Here is a 27,053-nt window from a genome sequence, read left to right on the forward strand (position 1 = left end):
TTCTCATTTTGTAGTGTTAACCATGGCAACGATTCCCTATGCTAAACTGTCACAGCAGGCCTATAATCCAAGATGTCAAATTCTTTAGAGGCAGAATTATAAATTTAGCTTTGTAGAGAGAGAAAATATAAGTGAGACAGGAAGTACACCTCCTTTTCTTAGTCAACGTTTGGAGGGGGGGGGAGATCCAAATAATAGCCACTCCTGCGCAGTTAGCTTAAAAATGATTTCTTTGCCAAAATGCACATAATTACTTTGGCATCTATATGCATATTTTGATTGGGACTCCAAAGACTTGGGAGTGTGTGAGCAGCTGAACCAACACTCCAAAGATGTCTGAGTCAGACGACTCGAGAGATGTCCAGTGAAGTTGAATGCTGGAAGATTCATGAGGCAACAGAAAGTACTTTGTCACACAGCAAGTTGTCAAGCTGAAATTTGTTATCAATCCTCTCTAACAGGATTGGACAGATGAATCGATGATCAGTAGCTACTAGCCATGATGGCAACCTTTGCCTTCACTGTTGCACTCAGGTAACAGTTAATGTTCTGTGCTGCCATCCAACTTGCTAAGGATGGGTAAGGACAATACTGCCTCATCTTTACCATCAATTCATAACAGCCCTTTTGAGATCCAGCAGAGAAATGCAGACATGCCCAAGGCAACACAAGTAACCTTCAAAGCCACCCTGTGATTTGAATGTAAGTTTCTCTAAAATCAAAACCAGGAAAGATAACTTGTCGTTTTATTTTATTATTCCGTTTATACATTGCCTCCAAGGTGGTGTACAAAATGTTCTTCCCTCCCTTTTTTTCATCACAACCACCCTGTGAAGTTGCTTAGGCTGATGGAATGTATCTGGCCCAGTAACACACAGTAGGCTTAATGGTTGACTGAATATTTGAATCCAGGTCTTTCAAGTCCTAAACCAGGCACCCCCAAACTTCGGCCCTCCAGATGTTTTGGACTACAGTTCCCATCTTCCCCGACCACTGGTCCTGTTAGCTAGGGATCATGGGAGTTGTATGCCAAAACATCTGGAGGGCCGCAGTTTGGGGATGCCTGTCCTAAACCAACTTTGTAACCACTACAGACTACACCATACTTTCAGCTGTACTTCTATTGTGAAACTTTACCTCGCCTTGCAAACCCATTCCAATCAGCTGCTACTTTCTTATAATAGGCCCTCTCCTCTATTAATGCATCCTCAGTCCCAACATCTGCTGTTTGGAGAAAATGTGACCTGCCGTATACCTTTTTGGAAAGGATTCTGAGATAGCGTACATTTAAACACTTCCATTACTTGCAATATACTGCATTAATGCTATTCATATTCAGAGCACTTCCTCTAAGAAGCACGCATAGTTAAGCAAAGGCTGAAAAGCATATGAAACGAGGCATATTAAACAGCTCGCAACCTTACAAAAATGCTGGCGTCCCTCCCAGCATGCATACAATGCTCTATTGCAGATTTTAAGTTTAAGGCTGGTTTTTTAAAATGTTGCTTTATTTTGAACTATCGATTCTTGAAGAAATTTAGCTGCCTGTTAGCCTATAAGCAGCAACTGCCCTGCAAATGAAAACAGCTGTCACACAAGCAGGAACGTGATCACTGTACAGATCAGGGTTCACAAACACCGATAGCTACAGGGATCTAGAGATCTCACATGTTGGCAACGGAGCACAACAACATGAGAGCTTGTGCCAGACACAAGGGTCTAAAAATAGAGTGGACGTCAGTCAGAACTGGCTGGCTGATCTAAGCAGAAGGCTGGTAAGATACACACTCTGCTTACATTACATAGGTTATTTTAATCTTATCTCTGGCCAGTGATGTAGCCAACTCAGGACAATGGTGTGTTTTTATATATTTTGAAATATTCTTAAGATAACGTGGTCCCAGACCATTTCGTTTTATTTGTACCTTTTCAATCGTTTTCAGAGTAGCCTTAACGATTAAGGCCAGCATTTAGAACTGACCCCAGAAGCAGACAATCAGTACAGCTGGATGGGGGGGGGCTTAGCAAGCCGACCCCCAACCACCCATCTACCCCACAGGTAACACCCCCACCATATTAGATTTCCCACAATGCCCTGGAGCACCTGACATAGTGAAGCCAGCAGATGGCGATTTAAGTTTCTATAATGAACCAATAGTTTCTCTGTTACGCATTTGTTCAATAGGAATGTTCAAACATTCCTCATTGAGTATATGCCCTGGAAATATACCCATTTAGTTCAATGAGGTTTATTCCTCAGTAAGTATACTATGGGCTGAGACAACTGCATCTGAACAATGTGGTGCATTATTTGTACGCTTGCAAAGGAGGCATTAACAATTGAGCATGGATATTCTGTGAAACATCATTTGTGCTTTCTATTAGACTACTTAGACCCCTATCTCAAAGGCCACCCCGTTTGATCCCTCTCATGATTGTCCTTCAGCAGACGTTGTTTTCAACAAAATAATTGGTATTAAGATTAAGAGCAATGCAACATTTATAAACCCCAATCACTCTCAACCTGAAAATGTAGAGCCTGGAGAATGCCTTGTCTGGATAGAGCAGGATGGTTGAAATTGCAACCCCTGTGACACGTTAAAAGGCACTTCTTTGAGCATTTCTACTAGTAGAACAGGGAACGATACCTGATGATTTGAAATGCCAATCTAGGTTGCTGGTAATGCTGAATCCCAGCAAACCACCAGTGTCACAGCCATGACAGTCTATGGAGCAACCATGGGCTTGATAGTTTGTGCAACACTTTCAATGGTGTCATAGAGAGGTGCCTCAGACTTTTGACCTTTTGTTAAAAAACAACTAAGAAACAAGTCTCTAGCCCCACTAGAAGGTCATGGTGCAAAGCGTACAGGTAACTTCTAAGCAAATTCTGTGAAATTAGGGTCTGTGTGGTATGGTCACATAGCATATTTTGCCTGGTTACTGAGGAAGGCTCCCTGCTATTAGAAAGCATCAGAGTTTGTGTGGAAAATCAATATTGTATGTTCTCCACAATCAGGTCCAACAGGATATAGCTGACTTCCCCTAAGCAAAAGGCTATGAAGGGTGAGCGGCCTCTCTAAATTTTGTGCTAGGCCACACTCCCTATGGCAGCCATTTTGTGTTATTCCACATCCCCACTGCAATAAGAATTTTAAGGTCTTATATATATAAAATAAATGTTCATAAATGTACCAAGCAAATACGTACATAAATATATAAACCACATGTCTGAAGCAGCACAGGAAGAGAGTCCTGAAACCATTTTAACTCCCAAACTGACCAAATGCTTCTCCGCAAGGAGGGAGGACATGAAAAAACTTTCCCATTGTCTCAGGAATTAAGTAATTACCATCTCAAAGGAATAGCCAGAATGCCAGAAAAGGCAATAAGATAAGGTATTATCATACAACCTGGCAGACAGGAAAAACAACAACATTCAAATTTCTGTTGTAGACCGCCTTTTCTGTGATGTAGGTATGATGTATCTGGGGGGTGGTCTTGGGCTACACCCCTTCTGTGATGTATGGAGGGGTGGTCTTGAGCTCCAGGGCAGAGAATTTCAAAATGGCTATATAAAGGCAGACACACATGGTTCGTGGTCCTCCTCTCTCCTGCGTGTGGGGGGAGCACCGTTGCAACAGTTTAATAAAGATCATGCTTACTAGCTGCTTTGCTTCTCAGTATTCTCTGGTTGGCCTCTGTCATTTTCTCCTACTGATGGAGAACCTACAAAGGACTCTCTAAGGGCTCCTGTGTACCCCCATAGGGGAATAAGGGCAGATTTTGTGTACAACACCACTTAGCAGCTATTTCTTGACAGCACCCTCTCAAAATCTGAAATGTCCAAAAAGGTTGGCAACACCTGCTATGGAAGGCCTACTCTCATATAACTCTCTTTCCATAATTATTTTTTTAAGGGAAATTTCTTCTTGGCTGCACTCACAAAAAGGGAAGCCGGCTTCCAGTGACTGCAGGGAGCACTGAGATGATGAAGTAGCACTTAAGGACTTGGCACGCTGCTCAGCTCCTCTTGCACTGGCCAGCCAGCTGCAGGATGGTGAAATGGGCTTCTCTGCGCAGAGATATTGCTCCAGCTCACTAACAATGCTACTCATGCAAAAAGAACCTCGCTCCATAAACAGAGGCTCTCCACTTTTGCTCGCTTCTGGTTTCCTGGTCCTGCTTTCCTGTTTTCTGGCAGCATGAACGTTGGGAATTGGAAACAAATGGATGGACAGATATTAAATTTGACCTCAGATAGGGGCTCTCGCATGCTGGACTGTTTGCAACACAGTTCTTATTTTTTCATTTTTTTGCAGAAGCATATTTTCCTTTGCCAGCAGTTTCATTATTGGTGAGGAAGCTTTTACGATAACCACTTTCCCTGGAGGCAGTTTTAAGGCACGAGGCAGTAAATCATGACTGCTGCTTTGCCAATTTTAAGCCACTGTGTGGCAACTTATGTAACGGTTTTTATGTTTTGTAAACTGCTGTTTTCTTGCTCCCTGAATTACAGTGGAACCTCGGTTTATGAACACCTCGGTTTACGAATTTTCGGTTTACAAACGCCGTGGACCCACCTGGAACGGATTAATTCACTTTCCACTACTTTCAATGGGAAAGTTCGCTTCAGTTTATGAACGCTTCAGTTTATGAACAGACTTCCGGAACCAATTACACCCATGCTTTGGGTTAAGTACGCTTCAGGTTGGGTACTCCGCGGACCCGTCTGGAACGGATTAATCCACTTTCCATTACTTTCAATGGGAAAGTTCGCTTCAGTTTATGAACGCTTCAGTTTAAGTACTCCGCGGACCGTCTGGAACGGATTAATCCACTTTCCATTACTTTCAATGGGAAAGTTCGCTTCAGGTTAAGTACGCTTCAGTTCATCCTGTTTTATTTGCTTTAGGTTAGAATTGGGAAAAAGCCCTGAGACACAATCCGAGTGCAATGTACAAACGTAATAATTAGGGTGTGTCATTTTAAACGGCGAAACTTAATTTTTGAAAATTTCATCAGTTGAGGGGATCTTACAAATATGTTTTTGAGTGTGAGGAATTCAAACTTATTCGTTTTGTGACTGGGCAACACTTTTTTGTGACTGGACAATTTTAGTTTCTCTGCGTAAAACCATAGCTGCCAAGGTATCCCTTTTTTAAAGGGATTTTCCCTTATGCTGAATAGGCTTCCTCGCGAGAAAAGGGAAAACTTGGCAGCTATGGTAAAACCTATCCTATTGGGAATAAAACATTACCATGGAAACATAAAACATTAGAAAGTAATGATATCAGTGAATTAGAAAGATAAACGGCAGTTTGTCGTTCCTCGACATCAGCCGCTGACTTGCTTCTTCGCCTCACATTTCTCGTGGATACACCCTGCCTGCTGCCCCTTGTTTCACGCATTGAGCATAACAGCGCCCGCGTGCAACTTGCATGGGCTCATCAATAAACTTCTTTACTTCTGCTGTATCGCCGGCAGCCAATTTGTGTGGGGTTTCCATTCCTGCCTCCCCCATGCCTTGGCAGAGAGCATATAAGCTCGCCCTGACCCCATCCTGCCTTTTCCCGGGTCCAAAAGGACCCACGTCAGTTTAACACGTCTAAAATGGTTGCTGCCTAAGTTTACATGTCAAAGGATGTCCAGATACCTGCCAGATATATATGCCTAAGGTGGAGCAGGACTGTGTTTGATGTAACAGATTTTTATACAGAAGTATAACCACGATGAGCCAGTTATCTATTGTAACATCTGAAGGCAGCCCTGTTTAGGGAAGTTGTTAATGTTTGATGTTTTATTGTGTTTTTAATATCCTGTTGGAAGCTGCCCAGAGTGGCTGGGGTGGCTCAGCCAGATGGGCGGGGTATAAGTAATAAATTATTATAATTATAATAATAATAATTATTATTCTACAACGCAGGGTCACATAATAATACAGACAGAGAGTAAGTTTAGGACTGAGAAAAAGAAGTACAGTACCATATATTCCGGCGTATAAAACGACTGGGCGTATAAGACGACCCCCAACTTTTCCAGTTAAAATATAGAGTTTGGGATATACTCGCCGTATAAGAAATACGACCTGGCGTATAAGACGACCCCCGTTTCCTGGGTTAAAAAGTAGTCTTATATGCAGGAATATACAGTACTTCATAAAAAAAAACAACGCATTCTTTTGAAATAAACTGGTGCAAGATGGGGCAATTGCCATTACACAAAATGAATGGGGGCTAGGCTTGTTCCCCCCCCCTAAACAGCATTTTTGCCTCACTCTTCAAGTTACAACACTCCCTGGGCTGCTTACAAAGATCAGAAATAAAACAGTCCCCACCCTCATGCTTACAGTCTCGAAAGGCAGCATGAAAGGAAAATGGATTGGGAAGGAGGGGGGGGGGAAACCTCAGGGATTAGTTATTATTTACAAAATTCCCCAGGAAGAAATTCAGCAGATCAAGGAACAATGGAAAAGCTGCTGCTTCCTCTCTGTGATGGCAGTTGATAGCTGGCAGGCAGGAGGCTATATCCAGGAATGATGACGTCTGACAGCTGCTTCCTCTCTCACTGATGGTCTGAACAGCTACAAACCATAATTTCTAAATACAGTAGAAGCACGATATTCAGAGGCATATTCAGCCTGCTTGTGGGCTTCTCTGAGGCACCATTAGAAACACAGTGCTGCACTAGGTGGCTCCTTGATCTCATCCCATTGCATTATTAGATTTATAGAAAGAAATCCAAAATGGATCCATTGCAGAGGACAGTGGCTAGTAACAAGTACTTAATTGTGCTCTAAAATTACCATACACTGGATTTACAGTGCAAGACCTAACATAATTAAGTCTAAGCAATCAACTTTAAGTCAATTTAGATTCAGTCTTATAGCAGCTTAAGTGGAAGTAAGCCCCCCTGAACTCAATGGGATTTTCTCCCGAGTAGACTTGCTATAGCATTGCACTGTCAGTTATGTCAGTGCCATTCTGCAGTAAAGTTGGAGGAAATCACCTTACATCTAAATTATTAGACCAGTTCTATGCACTCATGCCCGTGAGTAAGCTCTGTCAAATACAATGGTGCTTAGGTAAAGGGACCCCTGACCATTAGGTCCAGTCGTGACCAACTCTGGGGTTGCGGCGCTCATCTCGCGTTATTGGCCAAAGGAGCCGGTGTTTGTTCGCAGACAGCTTCCGGGTCATGTGGCCAGCATGACAAAACTGCTTCTGGCGAACCAGAGCAGCACACGGAAACGCCATTTACCTTCCCGCTTGAAGCGGTACCTATTTATTTGCAGTTTGACGTGCTTTCGAACTGCTAGGTGGGCACTGACTGGTTAATTTATCATTGAGACTGTAGAGTACTGAAATAGCTAATGATTGCTTATATGTGTAAATACTTGCAAGTAGGGTTTAAACAAGGAACAAAGGAAACCAAACAACAGGTAGCAATTTAAGGTCACATTGAGATCCATGACTAAAGTCCAAATTCACTGTGGGACGGGAGGTTACAGGGGAACCAGGCAGAGGGCCTTCTTGGTAGTGGTGCCTGCCCTGTGGAACGCCCTCCCATCAGATGTCAAGGAAACAAACAACTATCTGACTTTTATATGAGATCTGAAGACAGCCCTGTTTAATATTTAAAAGTTTTAATAGTTGATGTTTAATCACTTTATTATTATTATTTTGTTGGGAGCTGCCCAGAATGGCTGGGGAAACCCAGCCAGATGGGCAGGGTATAAATAATAAATTACTACTACTACTACTACTACTACTACTATTACTGTTTAAACTTTGTGAAACAAAAACCTATTTTGCATTAATATGGTGTGAGAAGTGATTAACAGATGGATTTGTCTGGAGGTTCCTTTAAAACAATTTTAAAATTGAGAATAAGAATCAAACTAAAACTCTCCAATATGTACTTTATTAGATGTTTATCCCACTTGTCAGACAAATGTTGTCTCCCAAATTTATTCAATTTATACTTGAATAAATTAACTTGTAGTAGCAAAAGTTTACATTCTGCCATATGAATTTTCTAGAATGGGTGGGAAAAGTCATCCCACAATATATTTCTCTGTCTTTAAGGTAAAACATAGCTTACAACAGACCAGGCACCCCCAAACTTCGGCCCTCCAGATGTTTGGCTGCGTTTCACCATGTAAAGTGCTTCGAGTCCATTGATGTTTTCGGTTCCTGGTTTGCGGCCTCTCCTCTTTCGCTTTAATTTGACTTCCGTTGTGGTTTCAGGCGCGAGGCGGAATCTATCTAAACCGGCAAATACAAATCTAATACCGTACCTCCCAAAGGAGGTTATATATTCTCGCACGTACATAAACGTTGCACCATAAACGTCATTGTCCCAAGCATAACCCTTCCCCAACCACAAATGTAATGTAACTACTGTACGTACTAACCTCCCCAGCCTCTCAATGCTTGAACAGTGGTTCCCTAATTTTCCGGGCACGCCGCCCAGACCCCTTGATCCAGTGCCCCTTATCCCATTAAAAGCATTTTTCAGAAGAGTGATTTGCGCAACCCACTAAGGAAGTTTGCAACACGGTACATAAAAACGCAAAATCGGAACTGCCCATTTGTTCAAAATCCAATTAAAACGTTAAATAATTCAACAAAATGGCTGAACTTGATCCAAGGATACCAGCTTTGAAAAGTCAGTCATTTATACCTTCTGCACCCCTCTAGGGAATCCCATTGCCACCCCCTGTGGCACCACCCACTTTGGGAACCACTGCTTTTGAATGACTCTTCCATTCAGTATTGGCGGGGGAAGGAGGAAATCGTCCTATTTGTTGTAGAGGAAGCTCTGCAGCATTTGTTTCCCTTTTTATTTTTTTGCTAACCACTTGCAGTCCGACCCGGTACGCACCGTCGGGGCTTCCTCGCGCGTAGGAAGGAAGCTGACTCGCTCTTCTGGTCCGCGGAGGAACTGCGCGCCGCTCGGCGCCACTCCCCCAAAAGGGAGGCTAGCCAACAAGGCAGTTGTTTGTATCAGCGGGCAATGGCGGACGCCGAAGTTTGGAGACTGCCGTATTGAGAAGCGGAAGCCACCGGGGAGCCCGGATCGAGAGGTGGGGTAGTGCGAGTAGGGCTTGCTTAGAGGTAAGGAGCGGTGTCGCCGGGATGGCGCGCTTTGTATGGCGGTGAGAAAAAGGAACCGCAGCTAAAACCGGGCTGCTTCTGAGAGTGCGGCTTGGAATAACTCCTAAGTCGTGTGAACCGGATGGGAGGAGGGATCGGCGCCCATTTTTCGCGAGCCCATGCAGGTTTACTCTGAAGTAAGCCCCGCCGAATCGCGCGCTTGAGAGTTTGCGCGGCGCGTCTCTCCTCTTTGCGACGTGTACAAGCTCAGACTGCGGGGCCTCTGCTCTCGACCCCATTAAACGTTGGGGATACTTCTGAATAAAGATTTTTATTTTATTTTTAAAGGGAGTCGGCTTGTAAGAAGAGGTTACTTAGAGGGTTAACGTCTGAGCTGCGACATAAACAGCTTTTTTTTTAAAAAAAGAACTGCATCGGGTGATAACAGGATATGCGCGCTTTGTGCGCCAAGGACGCCGTTTCGGTTTTGCTTCTGGGCCAAAGTACGCATTAGAAGGGCGTTACGCGTTGCCCTATTTCCGCCAGCATTATTCTTATTTTAAAGGTTATTCTTTAATGAAAAGGGAACATCCAAGGCTGTGACGAGAATGGCTTAACCTTTCGGCCCTTTGCCTGCCTTCCCCAAGAGAAGAAAGTCATAGACATTTTTTAAAAACTTCTTACATGAGCTCAGTGAGAGCCCTATCCTGTTGATAGCTTTACCCCAGTGGTTTTGTTGGAAAGTAACAGATCCCTTGTAAGCGAGCGCATGATTTCAGCGTGAACAGTTGTTCTGGTCACTTTAATGGGTTTTAGGAAAACTCCCACATAAATATGCCAAGAGCCAATTTCAACACAACAATAGCGATGCAATGGCAGGAATGCATAGCAAAGCGACATAACAGCCTGGAACCCTTATTCCAGATTCATTAACTTGAAGTGGTTTTTTAAAAAGGCACAAAAATCCAGTTATTTACAATTAATCCTATTTCTGATAGCATCCTTTATCAGCTTAGATTGCAGTAATGAATGATTGGAACAAGTAGGTAGGCAAAAAATCCCCCACATTTAAAGGATTTAGGTATGGATGGAGGTTTATTTCCTATCATACAGGTGTCATATAAGTGGCATTGTATTCCTATTTGGAGTTTTCTGTTTGAATCATAATTATATTCAAAAGCAAGTGTTTTCCCCTAGCAAGAGAAATTCTCATTCACAATCTTGAAAGGGCATGTGATTACATGCGTCATTTTGAATTATTAGTTATTTCCCCTTTAGCCTGGACGGAGTTCTTGTGAGTTTCCCAGAGAAAAGCCCCACATCCTAATTAGTGACAGTAGAGTTCTATGTACATCACAGCATTCCCTCCCCAAAAAAAAATCATGTGAATTGTAGTTTCCCCCCTTACAGAGCTACCATTCACAGCACCTTTCACAACCTACAGTTCCCAATGTTGTTGTTGTTTTTAAGGTGTGTGTGTGTGTGCTTTAAATGTATAATGTGTACATAGGTTACGTCAGATATGCTGTTGACACAACCTCGATGGCAGAAAGTGAGGAGGAATTAAAGAACCTTTTAATGAGGGTGAAAGAGGAGAGCGCAAAATATGGTCTGAAGCTCAACATCAAAAAACTAAGATCATGGCCACTGGTCCCATCACCTCCTGGCAAATAGAAGGGGAAGAAATGGAGGCAGTGAGAGATTTTACTTTCTTGGGTTCCATGATCACTGCAGATGGTGACAACAGTCACGAAATTAAGAGACGCCTGCTTCTTGGGAGAAAAGCAATGACAAACCTAGACAGCATCTTAAAAAGCAGAGACATCACCTTGCTGACAAAGGTCTGTATAGTTAAAGCTGTGGTTTTCCCAGTAGTGATGTATGGAAGTGAGAGCTGGACCATAAAGAAGGCTGATTGCCGAAGAATTGATGCTTTTGAATTATGGTGCTGGAGGAGACTCTTGAGAGTCCCATGGACTGCAAGAAGATCAAACCTACCCATTCTGAAGGAAATCAGCCCTGAGTTCTCACTGGAAGGACAGATCCTGAAGCTGAGGCTCCAATACTTTGGCCGCCTCATGAGAAGAGAAGACTCCCTGGAAAAGACCCTGATGTTGGGAAAGATGGAGGGCACTAGGAGAAGGGGACAACAGAGGATGAGATGGTTGGACAGTATTCTCGAAGCTACGAACATGAGTTTGACCAAACTGCGGGAGGCTGGCGTGGTCTGGTCCAGGGGGTCACGAAGAGTCGGACACAACAACAAATGTGTACATGACTGAGGAGGGGGAAAATGCAGCTCAGTCAGGAGTTGTGTGATTTGCAGTAGATCATCAACAATGAATACGGTCTTAACAGTGAGTCTGTAAGTGATTGTGGAAGCCAATTCTGGATCCGCACATCCTTCCACAGTGGGGACATTGGTTTCCGGGTGGGAGTTGATCACGGTGAGGGTTTGCCAAGCGTGCCTTCCTTCTAGCACGTTTCTCCCTTTCATCTGAGTTTGAGCATCTTCAAAGCCCATGACATCTTTGGTAAAGGCTGTTCTCCAACTGGAGCGCTCGCAGGCCAGTGTTTCCCAGTTGTCGGCGTTTATACTACATTTTAAAAGATTTGCCTTGAGAGAGTCTTTAAACCTCTTTTGTTGACCACCAGCATTATGCTTTCCATTTTTAAATTCGGAAGAGAGTAGTTGCTTTGGCATCTGAACAACATGACCAAGATCATATTACTTTAAATTAAAGCAGGATGAGGTGGAGGAGAGAGAAACCAGTAAGTTTCAACAGGAGATCATGGCTACTAATCTGGAATTATTACTACTCGTTAATTGTTTATGCTTTTATTCCGAGAGTGTGTGAACCTGATATGCACTACACAGCAAGCCAAACTATGTTTTTCCAATCCTGCATAAACATGTAGGCTCCCATGGAGGAGCTTGCTGGGACTTTATTCCTTCATAATCCTTTTTACCGCCACCTTGAGATAATTTTGTAGCTCGTGAGGGAGGCGCTTAACCATGAATCCCACTTCACACAACACACTAAGCCAAACTTTGTGTTAGCTCCGTGCAATAAAGCAGTCTCCTCATGCCATAGATTGGTTTATCCTGTCAGGTGAACTAGTCCCGTGACAGTTTAAGTTCCTCTTATGTTTTGATATCTAGACTCAGCAAGGAACCCGGAGCTACACAATTGTGGAAGAATTAGTTATAGATGTCTTAAAACAAATCGTCACACAGCAGGAATACTATAAATGTCACAGAATAAGACAGTAATCCCCAACTTGGCATCTGTGGGCGCTAGGCCCTTGTGCATTTATTTTATTTTATTTTTTAAAAACGGGAATTTGGAAATTTAAGCACTGTTGTTTTTAAATGGCAGGAGCTTCCTTCATGGATAGAGGGGCTTTTCTGAATGGCGGGGGTGGTCAAGTATGCTGGGTGTGTGAATGTTTGTTTGAGAGACGGAGAAATGTATATGTGCTCTTCAGTGCTTCAAATTGACTTGGCTTCCTTACTTTGTTTTGCAAGAAAATACATCAAGGGGGATGACTGATTTTTAAAAGTATGCATGTGATGTGTGGAATGTCGGAGACATGACTTTTTTCTTATCTGGGTGTGAAGAGTGGTATTTCCTGTAGTATTTCAAGGATGAATGTTTCTGGTCAGATAATGGAGAGCCCACTTCCTCTGTCATCATTGGTCCCCCAGGAGCTAATTCCAGGACTGAAAAACGTTATCTGGACAGCAGAAATAGAAGGCTTGTAATTCCAGGACTGAAAAACGTTATCTGGACAGCAGAAATAGAAGGCTTGTAATTTCTCAAGACTTTTGCCCATGAGGAGAAGGATCTAGCCGGCTTATGAACAGGCAGTTTTAATTTCTAGGTAGGTTTGATTTGTCGTGTCTTTGCTGAAATTTCCAAGAAGTTAATATTCTTTTGGTGATTTGTATCCTAATATTGGGCTTAACCTGGTCTTCAGAGCTTCCTAGGTCATTATTGGGACAAGGCTGGGTGTCTTTCTGGCTGTGTATGCATTACAAGCTTAAAATGCAGTTAGGTTCCTTTTTCTCAATTAGGAACAATGCTGGTTTGGGGGGGAAATGCCGTACTGTATTTCGTAATAAATGGCAAGATAGATATGGACTGCAGATTTTATGCTGTCTACTAGTAGTGGGAGCGCACATTTAATGGCAGAGACAACGGTTCTCTGATCAAAACCTCTGTAGCCTGCATAAATCCTATTCAGTACTTTATTCAGAAATGTATTCAGTGGAGCTTCCTCCCACATAATTTTGCAACCTTAGGCTCATGGTTGTTTTATTTGAAATTTTCTGAAATTCTCCTTCGGAGTAGGTCTTCACCATACTCCTTTTCAGCCTGGGAAGAGCATACTTTTTGTTTTGTTTTATTTTGATCCTGCCCTTCTTTAAGGAATTTAAGGCAGAGTACCCCCCCCTCCTTTCCCCTCACGGCCACCCTTGCGGATTTGAACCTTACCAAACTAGTGCAACCCAAAAGTCTTATTTGTTGATATTATTTGGGGAAAAGAGAGTCTGTCCCTTTAAGACTCCCATCAAATCATAGAATCAGAGAGTTGGAAGAGACCACGAGGGCCACCCAGTCCAACCCCCTGCCAAGCAGGAGACACCATCAAAGCATTCTTGACCTATGCCTGTCAAGCCTCTGCTTAAAGATCTTCAAAGAAGGAGACTCCACCACACTCCTTGGTAGCAAATTCCACTGCCCAACAGCTCTTACTGTCAGGAAGTTCTTCCTAATGTTTAGGTGGAATCTTCTTTCTTGTAGTTTGAATCCATTGCTCCGTGTCCGCTTCTCTCTCAAACCTTTCCTAGCAGTTCTCTTGTGTACCAGGCAGTCATTCCAGGTAGAAGTGTATTTTGATCCTTGGCATTCTTCTTTATTGTCTCTTTGAATTCTTTCTGCTTCGAACCTAGGGAAATGTCATAAGTGCACAAGCACGAAAGTCTTTTGTGATGGATTGGCAGGGAATGGGTTTAAGCCAGGCAAAGGCAAACTGGTCCTCCAGATGTTTTGAGACTACAATTCTCATCATCCCTGACCACTGGCCCTGTTAGCTAGGGATGGTGGGAATTGTTGTTTCAAAACATCTGGAGGGCTGAGGTTTGCCTATGCCTGGTTTAAGCTATAGTAGCTGCCACTGAATTCAACAAGTCCTCTTGTCTTCCCCTCCATAATTTTTATAAGCTTTCAGTTGGAAGGCACTGCACCTATTATTATTATTATTATTATTATTATTATTATTATTATTATTATTATTATAATATCCCGTCCATCTGGCTGGGTTTCCCCAGCCACACTGGGCGACTCCCCATAGAATATTAAAAACCACGATAAATACGTCAAAACATTAAAAAACTTCCCTAAACAGGGCTGCCTTCAAGTGCCTTCTAAAAGTCAGGTAGTTGTTTATTTCCTTGACATCAGCTGGGAGGGCGTTCCACAGGGTGGGCGCCACTACCGAGAAGGCCCTCTGCCTGGTTCCCTGTAACTTCATTTCTCTCAGGGGGTGGGGACCGCCAGAAGGCCCTTGGCACTGGACCTCAGTGTCCGGGGCTGGACGATAGCAATTAGGGTCATTTGGAGTGCCGAGTGATAGCATGAAAAGCTTTGAAAATAATATTTCCATATTGCTGGTGGTTTAGTGTTCAGCTGGATGAAAACTCTTTTTTCCCCTCCAGAAGACATGGCAAAATGTAAATAGCAATCTTATGTGTGCTTACTCCAAAGTAAGTCTCATTGTGTTTAATGGGGTTTCCTCTCCAGTAAGTTCTTTTTATTGCAATCCTTTACCCACTTTACCTGGGAATAAGACTTTTTTTGGGGGGGGGGTCCTGTATAGGATTGCTCTGTAAAAGACTGAGCTGCCATAGCCTTAAGGAAGCCGCTTTCTCTCAACCTTAGCCCTCCCCGCCCCTTAGAATAATAAAAAAAATGACTTCAACTGTGTGGGAGTAGTTTATCGGAATGTGACTTCTCTGTTTCAGCATGTGTTTTTTGACCAGTTTGCTTCCTCTTGGGTTTTCCAATCCGTGTGATTGATAGAATTTTTGGTCTGAACTGGGCATTCCATTTTTACATTCAGTCTGAGTCTTATGCAACCAAGAAAAGAGCAGGCTTTCACAGCTCCTCAGCAGTTCAAGGGCCAAGCTTGACCTAAGGATTGCAGCGGATGAGACAACAAACTTAAGTGCATGTTGGGTACATTGTGTATCTCTTGGTCTTATTTTACTCTCTCTTCTTCTCTTCATACAGCTTTTATTTTTCACATTAAAGACCCGAAAGCAAAGCCTGGCTGCTGGAGATCAAGGGGGAAGGAGGAGGATATTGTGTTCAGAAGAAAAAGGCTGATGACTTGGCTTTCCTGTTTAGGAAACACACACGACTTTTTAAAGGGACAGTGGCTTGTGATGACAGTTCCCCAAGTGCCAGCTGCCCTCCTTCACCGAATTGAACAGGAACTGGACGCGGAGGAAAGGGAAACCATGCAGTATTTGTGCAGAGATCTTGTTCCTGACGTACCTGCTTCAGAGACCCGGAAACTCTTTGTGGCTTTGAACGAGAGGGAGATACTGACGCCTAGCACCTTGTCTGAACTCCTGTACAGATTGAAGAGATTTGACTTGCTGAGGAAAGTCCTGGGGACTGGGAAGGCAGCTGTGGAAGCCAATTTGTCCCGGTATCCCCCATTGATACCAAAGTACAGGTGAGTTGAGTGCATTGGTTTCCTCCAAAGCTAGTGATTTAAAGGTAACCACATTCACTTGGCTGTTTCATATTTAAACATCAAGAAAGATCAGGTGGCGGTATTTTTGGTAGGGCTTCAGCATATATTTTGCGGTTCAGCATTCTTTCCTTTTCTCCCTCCAAAGGAAAAGATCCAAATTAAATCAAGAAAGTAAATCAGATCAGCTCCATGCTTTCCAACTCCGTGTGGGCATGAAATGCAAAGAAGGGGCAAGTGGGTTCTGTCCCCGCGTCCAGTGTCACCCCCCCCCCCCGCCCAATGCCTGCCAGGAAACAAACCACAAATCAGGATTCGGATAACCTGACTCGCCAGACTCTGGCTTATGTCAGCAGCGCTGCAGCAGGAAGGTTGCAGGAGCTTTTGAGCAGTGTGCCTTGGTTTGTTTCAAACTATAGTTTTAATGTGTTGGTGTAAACCAGACCGCTGAGAGGGGGGAAAGAATGCCTTCTGCTGAGTCAGAGCATTAATAATAATAATAATGATAATAATATTAAAAATGTATTTATACCCCACCCATCTGGCTGGGTTTCCCCAGCCACTCTGGGCAGCTTCCAACAAAATATTAAAATACAATAGTCTGTTAAACATTCAAAGCTTCCCTAAACAGGGCTGCCTTCAGATGTCTTCTAAAAGTCTGGTAGTTGTTTTTTCCTCTTTGACATCTGGTGGGAGGGTGTTCCACAGGGCGGGTGCCACTACCGAGAAGGCCCTCTGCCTGGTTCCCTGTAACTTGGCTTCTCGCAGCGAGGGAACCGCCAGAAGGCCCTTGGCGCTGGAACTCAGTGTCCGGGCAGAACGATGGGGGTGGAGACGCTCCTTCAGGTATACTGGACCGAGGCCGTTTAGGGCTTTAAAGGTCAGCACCAACACTTTGAATTGTGCTCGGAAACGTAGTGGGAGCCAATGTAGGCTCTGTATTGTGTACACTGATCTGGACTTTACCATGCCTTCTGTTTAGTATCAAAGCAGCTTCTTATGCAGATACAAGATAGGTCAACTTCCTTCAGAGGTGAGAGATTCTGCTGGAAGTCTGCATTGGCAGTGATGGAACGCTCCTGTCATGTTCAGTGCATAAATACAGCAGAAATCCACTCTCAGAGTGGGTACCATGGACTGACAGCAGCCTATAAGTATTCATTCATTCCTTGCAATTCACAGTGCAGTCCTGTGCATTTTCCTCCTAGGAAATAAGCCCGGTTGTGTCCCTCTACTTCAGTGATGGGCAACCTTTTGAGCTTGGTGTGTCAATATTTGCCAAAAAGTGAGCATAACTTGGGTGGTGTGTCACTTCCAAGAAAAAAAACCATAATTTTGCGATATTTATAGTTTAAATAAGAAAAATGTATAATTGTAATATATAACTGTATTAATAAACCAAAAACTAATTATTTAACCAAACCAAGCCAAAAAAACCTTATTTATCACAAAGTGCCCAGAGTGTTGAGCTTTTTTGGGGGAGCTGTTAACCAAAGTTTTGGAGGGTTTCTTTGGGGGTGCAAAAGTTGCTTTGCTTTTTTTTGGGGGGGTGCCCCAAAGCTGCTGCGCTTTTTTGGGGGGGAAAGAGAACAGAAATAGATGACGAATAATACACCCTACCAGCAACAGTGGAGACAAGCTGTAGGAGGAGGGAGAACAAATGGGGGGGGGACAACAACGACAGCGTGAACGGGCCGATGGGGCGCATGCCAGTAGTGAGGGCTCTGCGTGTCACGTCTGACACGCGTGTCATAGGTTCGCCATCACTGCTCTACTTGCAGAAGGTTGTTTCCTCCAGCTGAGCTTTCCATGAACAGAAAGGGGAAGACAGGTGCTTTTTTTTAAAGCAAACTTCCCCTTTTTCCTGCAACCTCTTAAACTGTTTCAAAGGATCAAGAGTAGCTCAGGAGAGGAGAGAGACCCAACCTAACCACTCTCTTCCAATTCCACTCACTGCATCCAAGAGACTTCCATGAGTGGAGGATCATAACCCATTGTGTTTAATACCCCTAGTTAAGTGTTTTTGGGACAGCAGGTGGAGAATGGTTGTTCCACTCCATGAGCATAAATACTGTAGTGTAAAAAAGCAGGGTATGTTTGTGTGTGTTCAAAAAATTGGTTCAGGAAAGCATTGTGGGTTGAGGTATGCAAAGTACTGGCTGACCCAATCAAGAGAAATGGGATTATGAATTAATTTCAAATGGCAAATCTCTGTGTGTTGGTGCACAGGGTGCTAATGGCAGAAATCAGCAAGGAACTGGATGAAGAAGATCTGCGTTCCTTTATGTTCCTCATGATGAACGATACATCCCATGGGAAGACAGCAAAAGAGAAGGTTTGTTTCCTCTTTCTGAAATCCTGGAGCTTCACTAAACTGTGAAGCTGTTAAGCCCCCTTTGTGTGAAAAGCCGTGTGCTTCCTTTTAATGGAAGGAGAGCAGATATGCAGAAGGAAGTTTGAGAGTGGGGGGACCTCAAGCAGTGTTTCCCAAACTTGGGTCTCCATCTGTTTTTGGACTACAGTTACCATCACCCTTGTCCTGCTAGCTAGGGATGATGGGAGTTGTAGTCCACAAACAGCTGGAGACCCAAGTTTGGGAAACCCTGAAGCAAAGCATAGTTCAGTGTGGCCCTCCAGGCCTCTCCCTGGCCCTTGGCACTGCCATCAATCCTGGTACACATTGCCCTCAAGTGGTTTTGCCAGACTGAAATGTCGGGTTGCAACTGTGATCGTGCCTCTTGCTTGGCTGATGAAGAGACATGGCTGTGTCAAAAACCTTCTGACTTTTGCACAGCTGGAATGTAGAGTTCTCTGCCAACGTAAGAGTTGCAGCTGCTGTTCTGCCTGGTCCCATCCACCATTGGCAATGTCGCCCTCGGGCTGAATAAGGTTTTCTACTTTGATGATCAGGGCAAAATGAATAAACGCAGTGGAACGGAAAGATCAGGATATAAAGCGATGGGGCTACCGGTAGTACTATAATGCCCTTTCAGATGTGTGGGTGGAAGAATCTGTTCCCACAAAAGTCAAATATATTAACGGGTTTGGTCGGACGTTGCTGTAAACAGCTTTTGGCTCGGCGTGTCCCAAAGGTAGCATAGCCCATCATGTTAAATTCAGCAGAGAGCATCGTTCTGTCATTCCAACCGGGTACCAAATCCAGACAGCGAAGGGCAATGTGGAAAGGCATTGGGTGGCTGCCTTGTCAACTCATGAGTTTTTAGTTTTGGTTTTTTTGCCTTCCTGGAATTTCACAAAAAATGTAAGCACCTTTCCATAGGCATTCCATGTAATAATACACCTGTAAAAGCAACAACTCTGATTTCCTTCTTTCTAAAGCTGGTTTTCAGTTGGATGTTTTCTGTTACATGCTCTGAGGAATTGGAGCAAAGCAAATTCAAACTCTAAATGACTGCGTAGAGAAAAGAAAGTTTTCTGTTCCTCTTTCTCTTTCTCTTTCCATCCGCCCCCACCCCCACCCAAGGGTGCTGTTAATGGTGCAGTTGTTCCTGCATAGGAATTTTGAAAGTATTGATCTGTGTCTCACAAGGGGAATATCAGTACTGTATTTACAGTAGTTAGAAATTATGTCTCATACGTATATGAGATATGTCTTAGGTATGAGTCAAGAGTTCTGTAGTTGACTGAGCAGGGGAAAGAAATGCAAATCATTCATCTGAGAACTTATTTTGGTTGGTCTTGCAAGAGCTTCAGGCTCTCTTTCAGCTCTCGATGTGATAGGTAACAACACTTCTGCAATTTGACCCAGTGGATAAAGGGAACCTTGGGCCCAGGGCTGAATGTGGCTCTCTTAAGCTTCCATATCTGGTCCATGAGACTCTTTCACATGCCCACACCCCTTACTGGTCCTTTGCCACAAAGTCCTTGAGCGCTTTTGCTGGGCTGGAATATTTCCCTTATAACCCTTATGACGCCTCTTGTTTGCCTGGGTGTTGTGAATTTTTGTAGAAACAAGCTTACTGTAAATACTGAACTGTGCTAGCTTACTGAACAAATGAATGTGGCCTCTGGAAAGTTGTCCAGAAAGCCAAGTAGCCTTTGAACTGAAAATGTTTCCCCACCCCTGCTGTAAATAAAAGTCTAGGGCTTTCCATATAAGATGCAGGCTCAAATTCTGCTCAGCAGTAAACTCACAGTGTTGGCAGCTTTGTGCTCATGCCACCGTGTCTTGGACTCAGTTCCTCATCTGTAAAATGGGAAAATCTGCTTTGCAGTGTTTTCAGATGGGTAGAGTAATACTTTGTGCTTACTCGCAAGGTAGCTTATGTAGGAAACGCTAGCGCCAGTGTTGGTTGTACACATCAACCAAAAAGAAAAAGAAAAAATATTTATGCCCTCTGAAATATTAAAATAAAGCATATTGTTCCTCATTTTGTTTCTCTGGCCTACTTGCAAGTTGGATGCATACTGCTTGGTCTGCTGTCTTATACATTTGTTCTAATCTCTCATAGACTTTCCTGACAATTATAACTGACCTTGAGAACCTAGACCTGGTGTCTCCTAGCCGCCTAGATTTTCTGGAAGATTGCTTCTTGCACATGTGCAGGAGAGACTTGGTGAAGAGGATCCAGAAGTTCAAGCAGGAAGGTAAGGCTGTGAAATAACATTAACGTTGAATAGAGTATTAAAGAGAAATTGAACATGACGTTCTTGGTAGGAGCGGTTACTCAGTGGTTGAGCACTTGCTTTGTGTGGAAAAGCGTCTCACTTGGGTACCCCCAAGTAGGCATTCCAACAACAACAATCCCTTGCAAAGAATCCTGGGTAGTTTAGCGCGCAGAGCTACACTCCCCACCTGCCAAGGCTGTTTCCCAGCCAATGGAATGACCACGGCAGAGAGTTAACTCTATTTATTTATGCCCTGCCCTTCTGGTTGGGTTTCCCCTGCCACTCTGGGTGGCTTCCAACAAAATATTAAAAATACAATAAAACATCAGACATTAAAAACTTCCCTAAAGAGGGCTGTCTTCATATGTCTTCTAAAAGTCTGGTAGTTGTTTGTTTCCTTGACATCTGATGGGAGGGCGTTCCACAGAGCGGGCGCCACTACCGAGAAGGCCCTCTGCCTGGTTCCCTGTAACCTCACCTCACCGTGAGGGAACCGCCAGAAAGCCCTCAGAGCTGGACCTCACTGTCCAGGCTGAATGATGAGTGTTACTCTTGTCAAAGAGTAACACAGTCGCCTCTACAGCTCTGGATACCTAAGCACACCAATGTAGTGTTGCGGCAGCTACTCCCAGGCCTGCAACTGGGAAGCACTCCCCCTTCACCAGTTTATGTACCTTCCGACGGGCTGTGTGAACGTTTCCGAAGACTACACCTGCATAGAATCTGCTGCTGCTGCTCTCCTCTCTTCACATCTCTCATGGTTCTGGGAGACAGTGGTGCAGAAGAGGGTGTGGAAGCACCCAACCCTTCTCTTGCCTAGCTTGCCTCTTCCTCCTCTTCCTTCAGCTCTGAAGCTTCCCCTGCCTCTGATTCTTGCCTCCTGGCTCGTACAGGTCGCCACAAATCACTGCCTCTGTCTTCCAAGTCAGACTCCAGCCTCCTTTCCCCTGGTGTACACTTGTTCTGCCAGTCCCTGACACCATCACTGTTAACAGTTCCCAGGATTATTGAGGAGAGAGGTGCTGTTTAAATGTAAGGCCTACTGATTTTCTCAGTTACTGCCCTCCAAATCTCCTACCAGAGGGGGCACTCATAATATTAACACAGGGTTTGGGCCTGTTCAATTTGGGAGAGGCGTTCTGAGTATAAATGAGTCGCGCATAGTGTTGTTTACCAGTTCAGAAGTGGGGAAGGAATGAAGGGCACTTTATTTATTCTTTTAATGCAAGGTCTTCCCTGATTGTGCCATACCTGAGCATTTTACATTTTATGGAAAGGGTGCAAGGACCCACAATTCTGTAAAGGGAAGGCGGGTGTTTTTTCCTCCTCTCCTTCTGGGAGGAAGGCGGGGGCACAGTTTTAGCAGCATGTGTTCACGATAGGCCATGGCCCAGGGCCACAAATGACCTAATCGTAAAATGTGTTTTCTCAAAATTAAGTCCCAATGAGTTTTAAGCTCCACACTTAAAACTATGAAGAGACAAAGCACAACTAGGTTATAGGGAACCATTGCAGCTACACTGCAGATTCAGAACTAATTGTTCGGTGATTATGGAGCAAAATAGAAATCAACTGCAAGGACGTACCACATGCCTGTTGTTCAGAGAGGGATGTGTGTTTCGTTAAAGCAAACAACTAAAAAATTAAATCAAGCAATGGATGGGGCTGGAGTAGAAAATTACGCTGCTAGGGAATTATGACTGTTTATAGCATTTGTGAGAGCCTGTGTTCAATTTTCAGCTCCAGAGCATCCCCTTGGCTCTTCATCTGTATGTGCTAACAGACTTCAGGCATCATTTCCTGAGCTGTCTATTGCTGATCCTCCAGGGGTAAGTGTGAATGAACCCAATGCACTGAAATGGTTGTCAAGTCATGCTTTTGGGAGAAAGGATGGTGCAGCAGCAGCAGCAACAACAACAATTATTATTATTATTATTATTATTATTATTTATACCCTGCCCTCCCTGGCCGAGACTGGACTCAGGGCAGCTAACACCAAATATAATAATACGTTAAAAACACAAAATCAAACGATTAGTTTAAAATACAATTCGAGTCACATTTAAAATCAAAATAAAATTAAGTGGGAACCCACGATCCTAACACTTCATACCCAAAGGTTGTGCGGGGAGGAGAGAGGAATATATACTGTATTTCATTGCCATTTTGAGATCTGAGCCTGCTGTTCATTTATTTGCATGTTTATTTTATCATAAATGTAATTTAGAGCAGCGTTTCTCAACCACTGTTCCGCGGCACGCTAGTGTGCCGCGAGACGCTGGCTGGTGTGCCGCGACGTGCGGCGACGAGAAGGGCGATTTGCATTGTCACGTGCCTGGCGGCCGCCAATAACCAGCGCTGACCCACCGGAAAGCAATATTTCTCTCCTCTTTCCCAAAGCTCAGTGCAAACGAGCCTGGTGGCCGCCAATACACAACACTAACCCGCCGGAAAGCAATATTTGGCAAGTGTTTCTTACAGTCATAATTATAATATAGGGCGGCACAGAGTTAAATTTTTTAACTTTTTTAATGGTGGTGTGCCTCGTGATTTTTTTCACGGAACAAGTGTGCCGTGGCCCAAAAAAGGTTGAGAAACACTGATTTAGAGTCTGCTGCTGATCCCCCCCCCCCCCCCGGAAAAAGTGGATTACAAATTATTATAATAGCCACAATTACCTGGTGGCCTTGTTCATGCAGTGTGTGTGTGTGTGTGTGTGTGTGCATAATATCCATTCAACTGAATTTTTAAAAGCACATCTACACTGATTGTGATCCTGATTCACCTGCTTGCACATCTCCCCCAGTGTCTTTGCTCTGCCAAAGAGATGAAGAGCAGAAGTGTCTGGATTGCTCTCTCGCCCCACAATAATAAGGAGGAAGGCTTGTGGGTTTGCATGCACGTTTAAAGCGGAAATTAAATTAAAGTAATCCATCAAAATAAAAGGATAGCAACTGCTTTCTCTGTAGCGAAAGGGCTATTATCCAGCACAGAATGATAGCTCATCCTATATAATAATTTGCAAGTTGTCCCTGCGTCCAAGCTGTCCCGTGTGTCCCTGGGTCACTGCGCATGTGCCCCAGCGACACAGGGATTGGACAGCAGAGACTGCACGCGCGCACTCTCTCCCCCCCCCCCTGCCTCCTCCAACCGCCGCTCCTGGCCAGAACGTCAGGGAAGCGAGGGTGGAGGCCGGCGGAGACCTCCTCCTCACAACCCTCCCTGGCCCGTGAGAGGAGCGGCAGGAGGCCACGAAGCAGCGGCGACGAAGTAGGGGTTTGTGTCCCGCGTCCTTCCTGTCGGCGGCTGCGGGAGAGGAAGGAAGGAGGAGAAAGCAGCGCTTTCTCCTCCTTCGTTCCTGTCCTGCCGGCGACAACAAGGACAGGTCCCAGGGTTCGGAGAAGCGCTGCGCAAGCGCTTCTCCGAACCCCAGGATGTCTCCTTGCTGTCGGCGGCTGCGGGAGAGGAACGGAGGAGAAGAAAGCAGCGCTTTCTCCTTCTTCATTCCTGTCCTCCTGCCGCCGACAGTAAGGACAGGTCCCAGGGTTCGGAGAAGCGCTGCCCAAGCGCTTCTCCGAACCCCAGGATGTCTCCTTGCTGTCGGCGGCTGGGAGAGAGGAACGGAGGAGGAGAAAGCAGTGCTTTCTCCTCCTCCGTTCCTGTCCCCCTGCCGCCGACAGTAAGGACAGGTCCCAGGGTTCGGAGAAGCGCTGCGCAAGCGCTTCTCCAAACCCCAGGATGTCTCCTTGCTGTCGGCGGCTGGGAGAGAGGAACGGAGGAGGAGAAAGCAGCGCTTTCTCCTTCTTCATTCCTGTCCTCCTGCCGCCGACAGTAAGGACAGGTCCCAGGGTTCGGAGAAGCGCTGCGCAAGCGCTTCTCCGAACCCCAGGATGTCTCCTTGCTGTCGGCGGCTGGGAGAGAGGAACGGAGGAGGAGAAAGCAGTGCTTTCTCCTCCTCCGTTCCTGTCCCCCTGCCGCCGACAGTAAGGACAGGTCCCAGGGTTCGGAGAAGCGCTGCGCAAGCGCTTCTCCAAACCCCAGGATGTCTCCTTGCTGTCGGCGGCTGGGAGAGAGGAACGGAGGAGGAGAAAGCAGCGCTTTCTCCTCCGTTCCTGTCCCCCTGCCGCCGACAGTAAGGACAGGTCCCAGGGTTCGGAGAAGCGCTGCGCAAGCGCTTCTCCAAACCCCAGGATGTCTCCTTGCTGTCGGCGGCTGGGAGAGAGGAACGGAGGAGGAGAAAGCAGCGCTTTCTCCTCCTCCGTTCCTGTCCCCCTGCCGCCGACAGCAAGGACAGGTCCCAGGGTTCGGAGAAGCGCTGCGCAAGCGCTTCTCCAAACCCCAGGATGTTCTAGCGCCCGTTATTGAACGGGCTGAAATACACTAGTTCCAAATAAGTTCTGAGAGTTAATTAATCAGCAACAGGAGTCCCTTACCGAGCAAGGGATATTTACTTGCCCTACTCACACAAAGGGGCAAGCATTTGTGTCTCCCCAGAAATGCCAGGAAGCTGCAGGAAATGGATACAAAGGTCCCTCACAGCCAGCAGCCACCAATCTAGAATCTTACCACATTCTGCTGTGTGTGCATGCAAACCCACAATGCCATAAATCATATCTGGTTAACGCTACTGTAAATCTTGGCACGTAAGCACGCACCCCTTTTTTAAGTGAACAAGTGCTCCAATTGAAGAACATAAGACTAACCCTGCAGAGTCAGGTCCTACATCCCAGAATATTGTTTTCAACAGTTAGTGGCCAGATGCTCGCGAAGCTTAAAGCAGGGCATGAAGACAGCAGCTATTCTCCGTGTCGTGCTTTGCTTCTGCGACTGCTGGTGGAGGTTCCATTTTGGGCCACACGTTTAGAGCATTGTTATACCACTTTAAACAGTCGTGACTTTGCCTCAAACAACCCTAGGGGCTACTTTGTTAAGGGTGCTATTAGGAGACCCCCCTGTTCCCCTCCACACAGCTACAACTCCCAGAGTTTCCCCGGGAAGAGAGATTGATTGTTAAACCGCTCTAGGAATTGTAGATCTGTGAGGCGGTCTCCTCACAACTCTCCACACCCTTAATAAACGACAGTCTGCACAATTCTTTGAGGAAGCCATGACTATTAAAATGGTATAATGGTGCTTTAGGTATATGGCGAAGGTATGGCCATAGTTCTATCCTCTGTGAATGTGTTTAATCCACTTTTAAAAAAATAAATAAATCATTTTTAAAGATACTCCATATGCAACAGCGATATGCACACACACCCTTTGCAAATTACCAGAATTATAAGTCACTTACGCATCTAACTCCTCACTGCTCTTCTGAACATGTAAAGCCAACCAATAGATCCATGTAGAAGACTGAAAAACCAGACTTTTAGTATCCTTGTTTCAACAGTGTCTTCAAAATTTCCAATGTCCACGTGACAGTTAGCTTACAAGAGCTTTAGCTGAACACATTCTGGGAAGTTAAAAATGGCAACACGAACAGCCCTTTGAAAAGAGAATCCAAAATATTTTCAAAAAGCCACAAGTTGTTTAAGAAGAGTGGTCTTTAGGACACAAGGAAAAAAGTCCTTCACGTATTGCTTGTAGCAGCAGATCCCATCACAAATAGTGTCTTTCTGGGAGAAGGATTTCCTTTTGTAAGTCCTGGATCTACTACAGATTGCATCCACTGCGTGGCCCTAAGCCATGGGTAGGCAAACTAAGGCCGGGGGGGGGGGCAGATCCGGCCCAATCACCTTTTAAATCCGGCCCACGGACGGTCCGGGAATCAGTGTGTTTTTACATGAGTAGAATGCCCTTTTATTTAAAATGCATCTCTGGGTTATTTATGGGGCCTGCCTGGTGTTTTTACATGAGTAGAATGTGTGCTTTTATTTAAAATGCATCTCTGGGTTATTTGTGGGGCATAGGAATTTGTTCATTCACCCCCACCCCAAAAAAATACAGTCCAGCCTCCCACAAAGTCTGAGAGACAGTGGACCGGCCCCCTACTGAAAAAGTTTGCTGACCCCTGCGGCCTAAGCTCTAGAATAGGGAGGGGAACTTGATGACCTTTACCCAGATATTGTCGTAATACTTGCCTTCCTATATTGTCTCTCCCTTTCCTAAGAATTTCCAGGGTGGAATTTTTAACAAGAAGTGAAATGTGATGAGTTGTTGGTTTCATTTGCAGGTTGCGAACCAAGGAAGGCTGTCAAATGGAGAGTGTGCCTTTCAGGGTAAGTAAGGCCTGTTAATCATTAGTAGCCTTGTGCTGCAATCCTGTACCCACTGACTTGGAAGTGAGCCCCTTGGAGCTCAGTGGAACTTATTTCTGAGTAGACACGTACTGTATAGGGTGGAGCTGTTCAGACTGTCAGTCCAGAAATGTAGTTTTGTAAAGAAAACATCCAACATTCTTTTGAGTGCTGGGAAAGACGGATCAAAGGTTTGAACTGGGATCTTCCATATCCAAACCTGACGCTCTAACCACTGTACGTCAGTGCCTGTCTTATGCTCGGGCATCTGGATCTCTTTATGCAGGAATATGCACCAAACCCTCCCCATTTGTTTTAATGT

General features: G+C 44.8%; 2 protein-coding genes across 12 annotated transcripts in view; both read left to right on the forward strand.

Annotated features, from left to right (window-relative positions):
* The window catches only part of STRADB (STE20 related adaptor beta), a 161,622-nt gene that overhangs the window by 18,064 nt on the left and 116,505 nt on the right, over positions 1-27,053 (forward strand). The gene's annotated exons all lie outside the window — the stretch shown is intronic.
* The window catches only part of LOC118095856 (CASP8 and FADD-like apoptosis regulator), a 28,895-nt gene continuing 10,736 nt past the window's right edge, over positions 8,895-27,053 (forward strand). Inside the window, exons 1-7 of one of the 11 annotated variants that reach the window (XM_060281681.1) lie at positions 8,895-11,870; positions 12,808-12,983; positions 15,395-15,845; positions 18,093-18,198; positions 20,336-20,471; positions 22,233-22,321; positions 26,668-26,713. In XM_060281681.1, coding sequence (XP_060137664.1) covers positions 15,490-15,845; positions 18,093-18,198; positions 20,336-20,471; positions 22,233-22,321; positions 26,668-26,713 — 733 coding nt within the window. In that variant the 5' untranslated portion in view covers positions 8,895-11,870; positions 12,808-12,983; positions 15,395-15,489. Of the gene's footprint in view, positions 12,984-15,394; positions 15,846-18,092; positions 18,199-20,335; positions 20,472-22,232; positions 22,322-26,667; positions 26,714-27,053 lie in introns of all 11 variants that reach the window. The other 10 variants (XM_060281686.1, XM_060281683.1, XM_035137173.2 and 7 more) reach the window with 10 other exon arrangements.

The sequence above is a fragment of the Zootoca vivipara genome, chromosome 1 (genome assembly GCF_963506605.1).
Source record: "Zootoca vivipara chromosome 1, rZooViv1.1, whole genome shotgun sequence".
Taxonomy (NCBI): domain Eukaryota; kingdom Metazoa; phylum Chordata; class Lepidosauria; order Squamata; family Lacertidae; genus Zootoca; species Zootoca vivipara.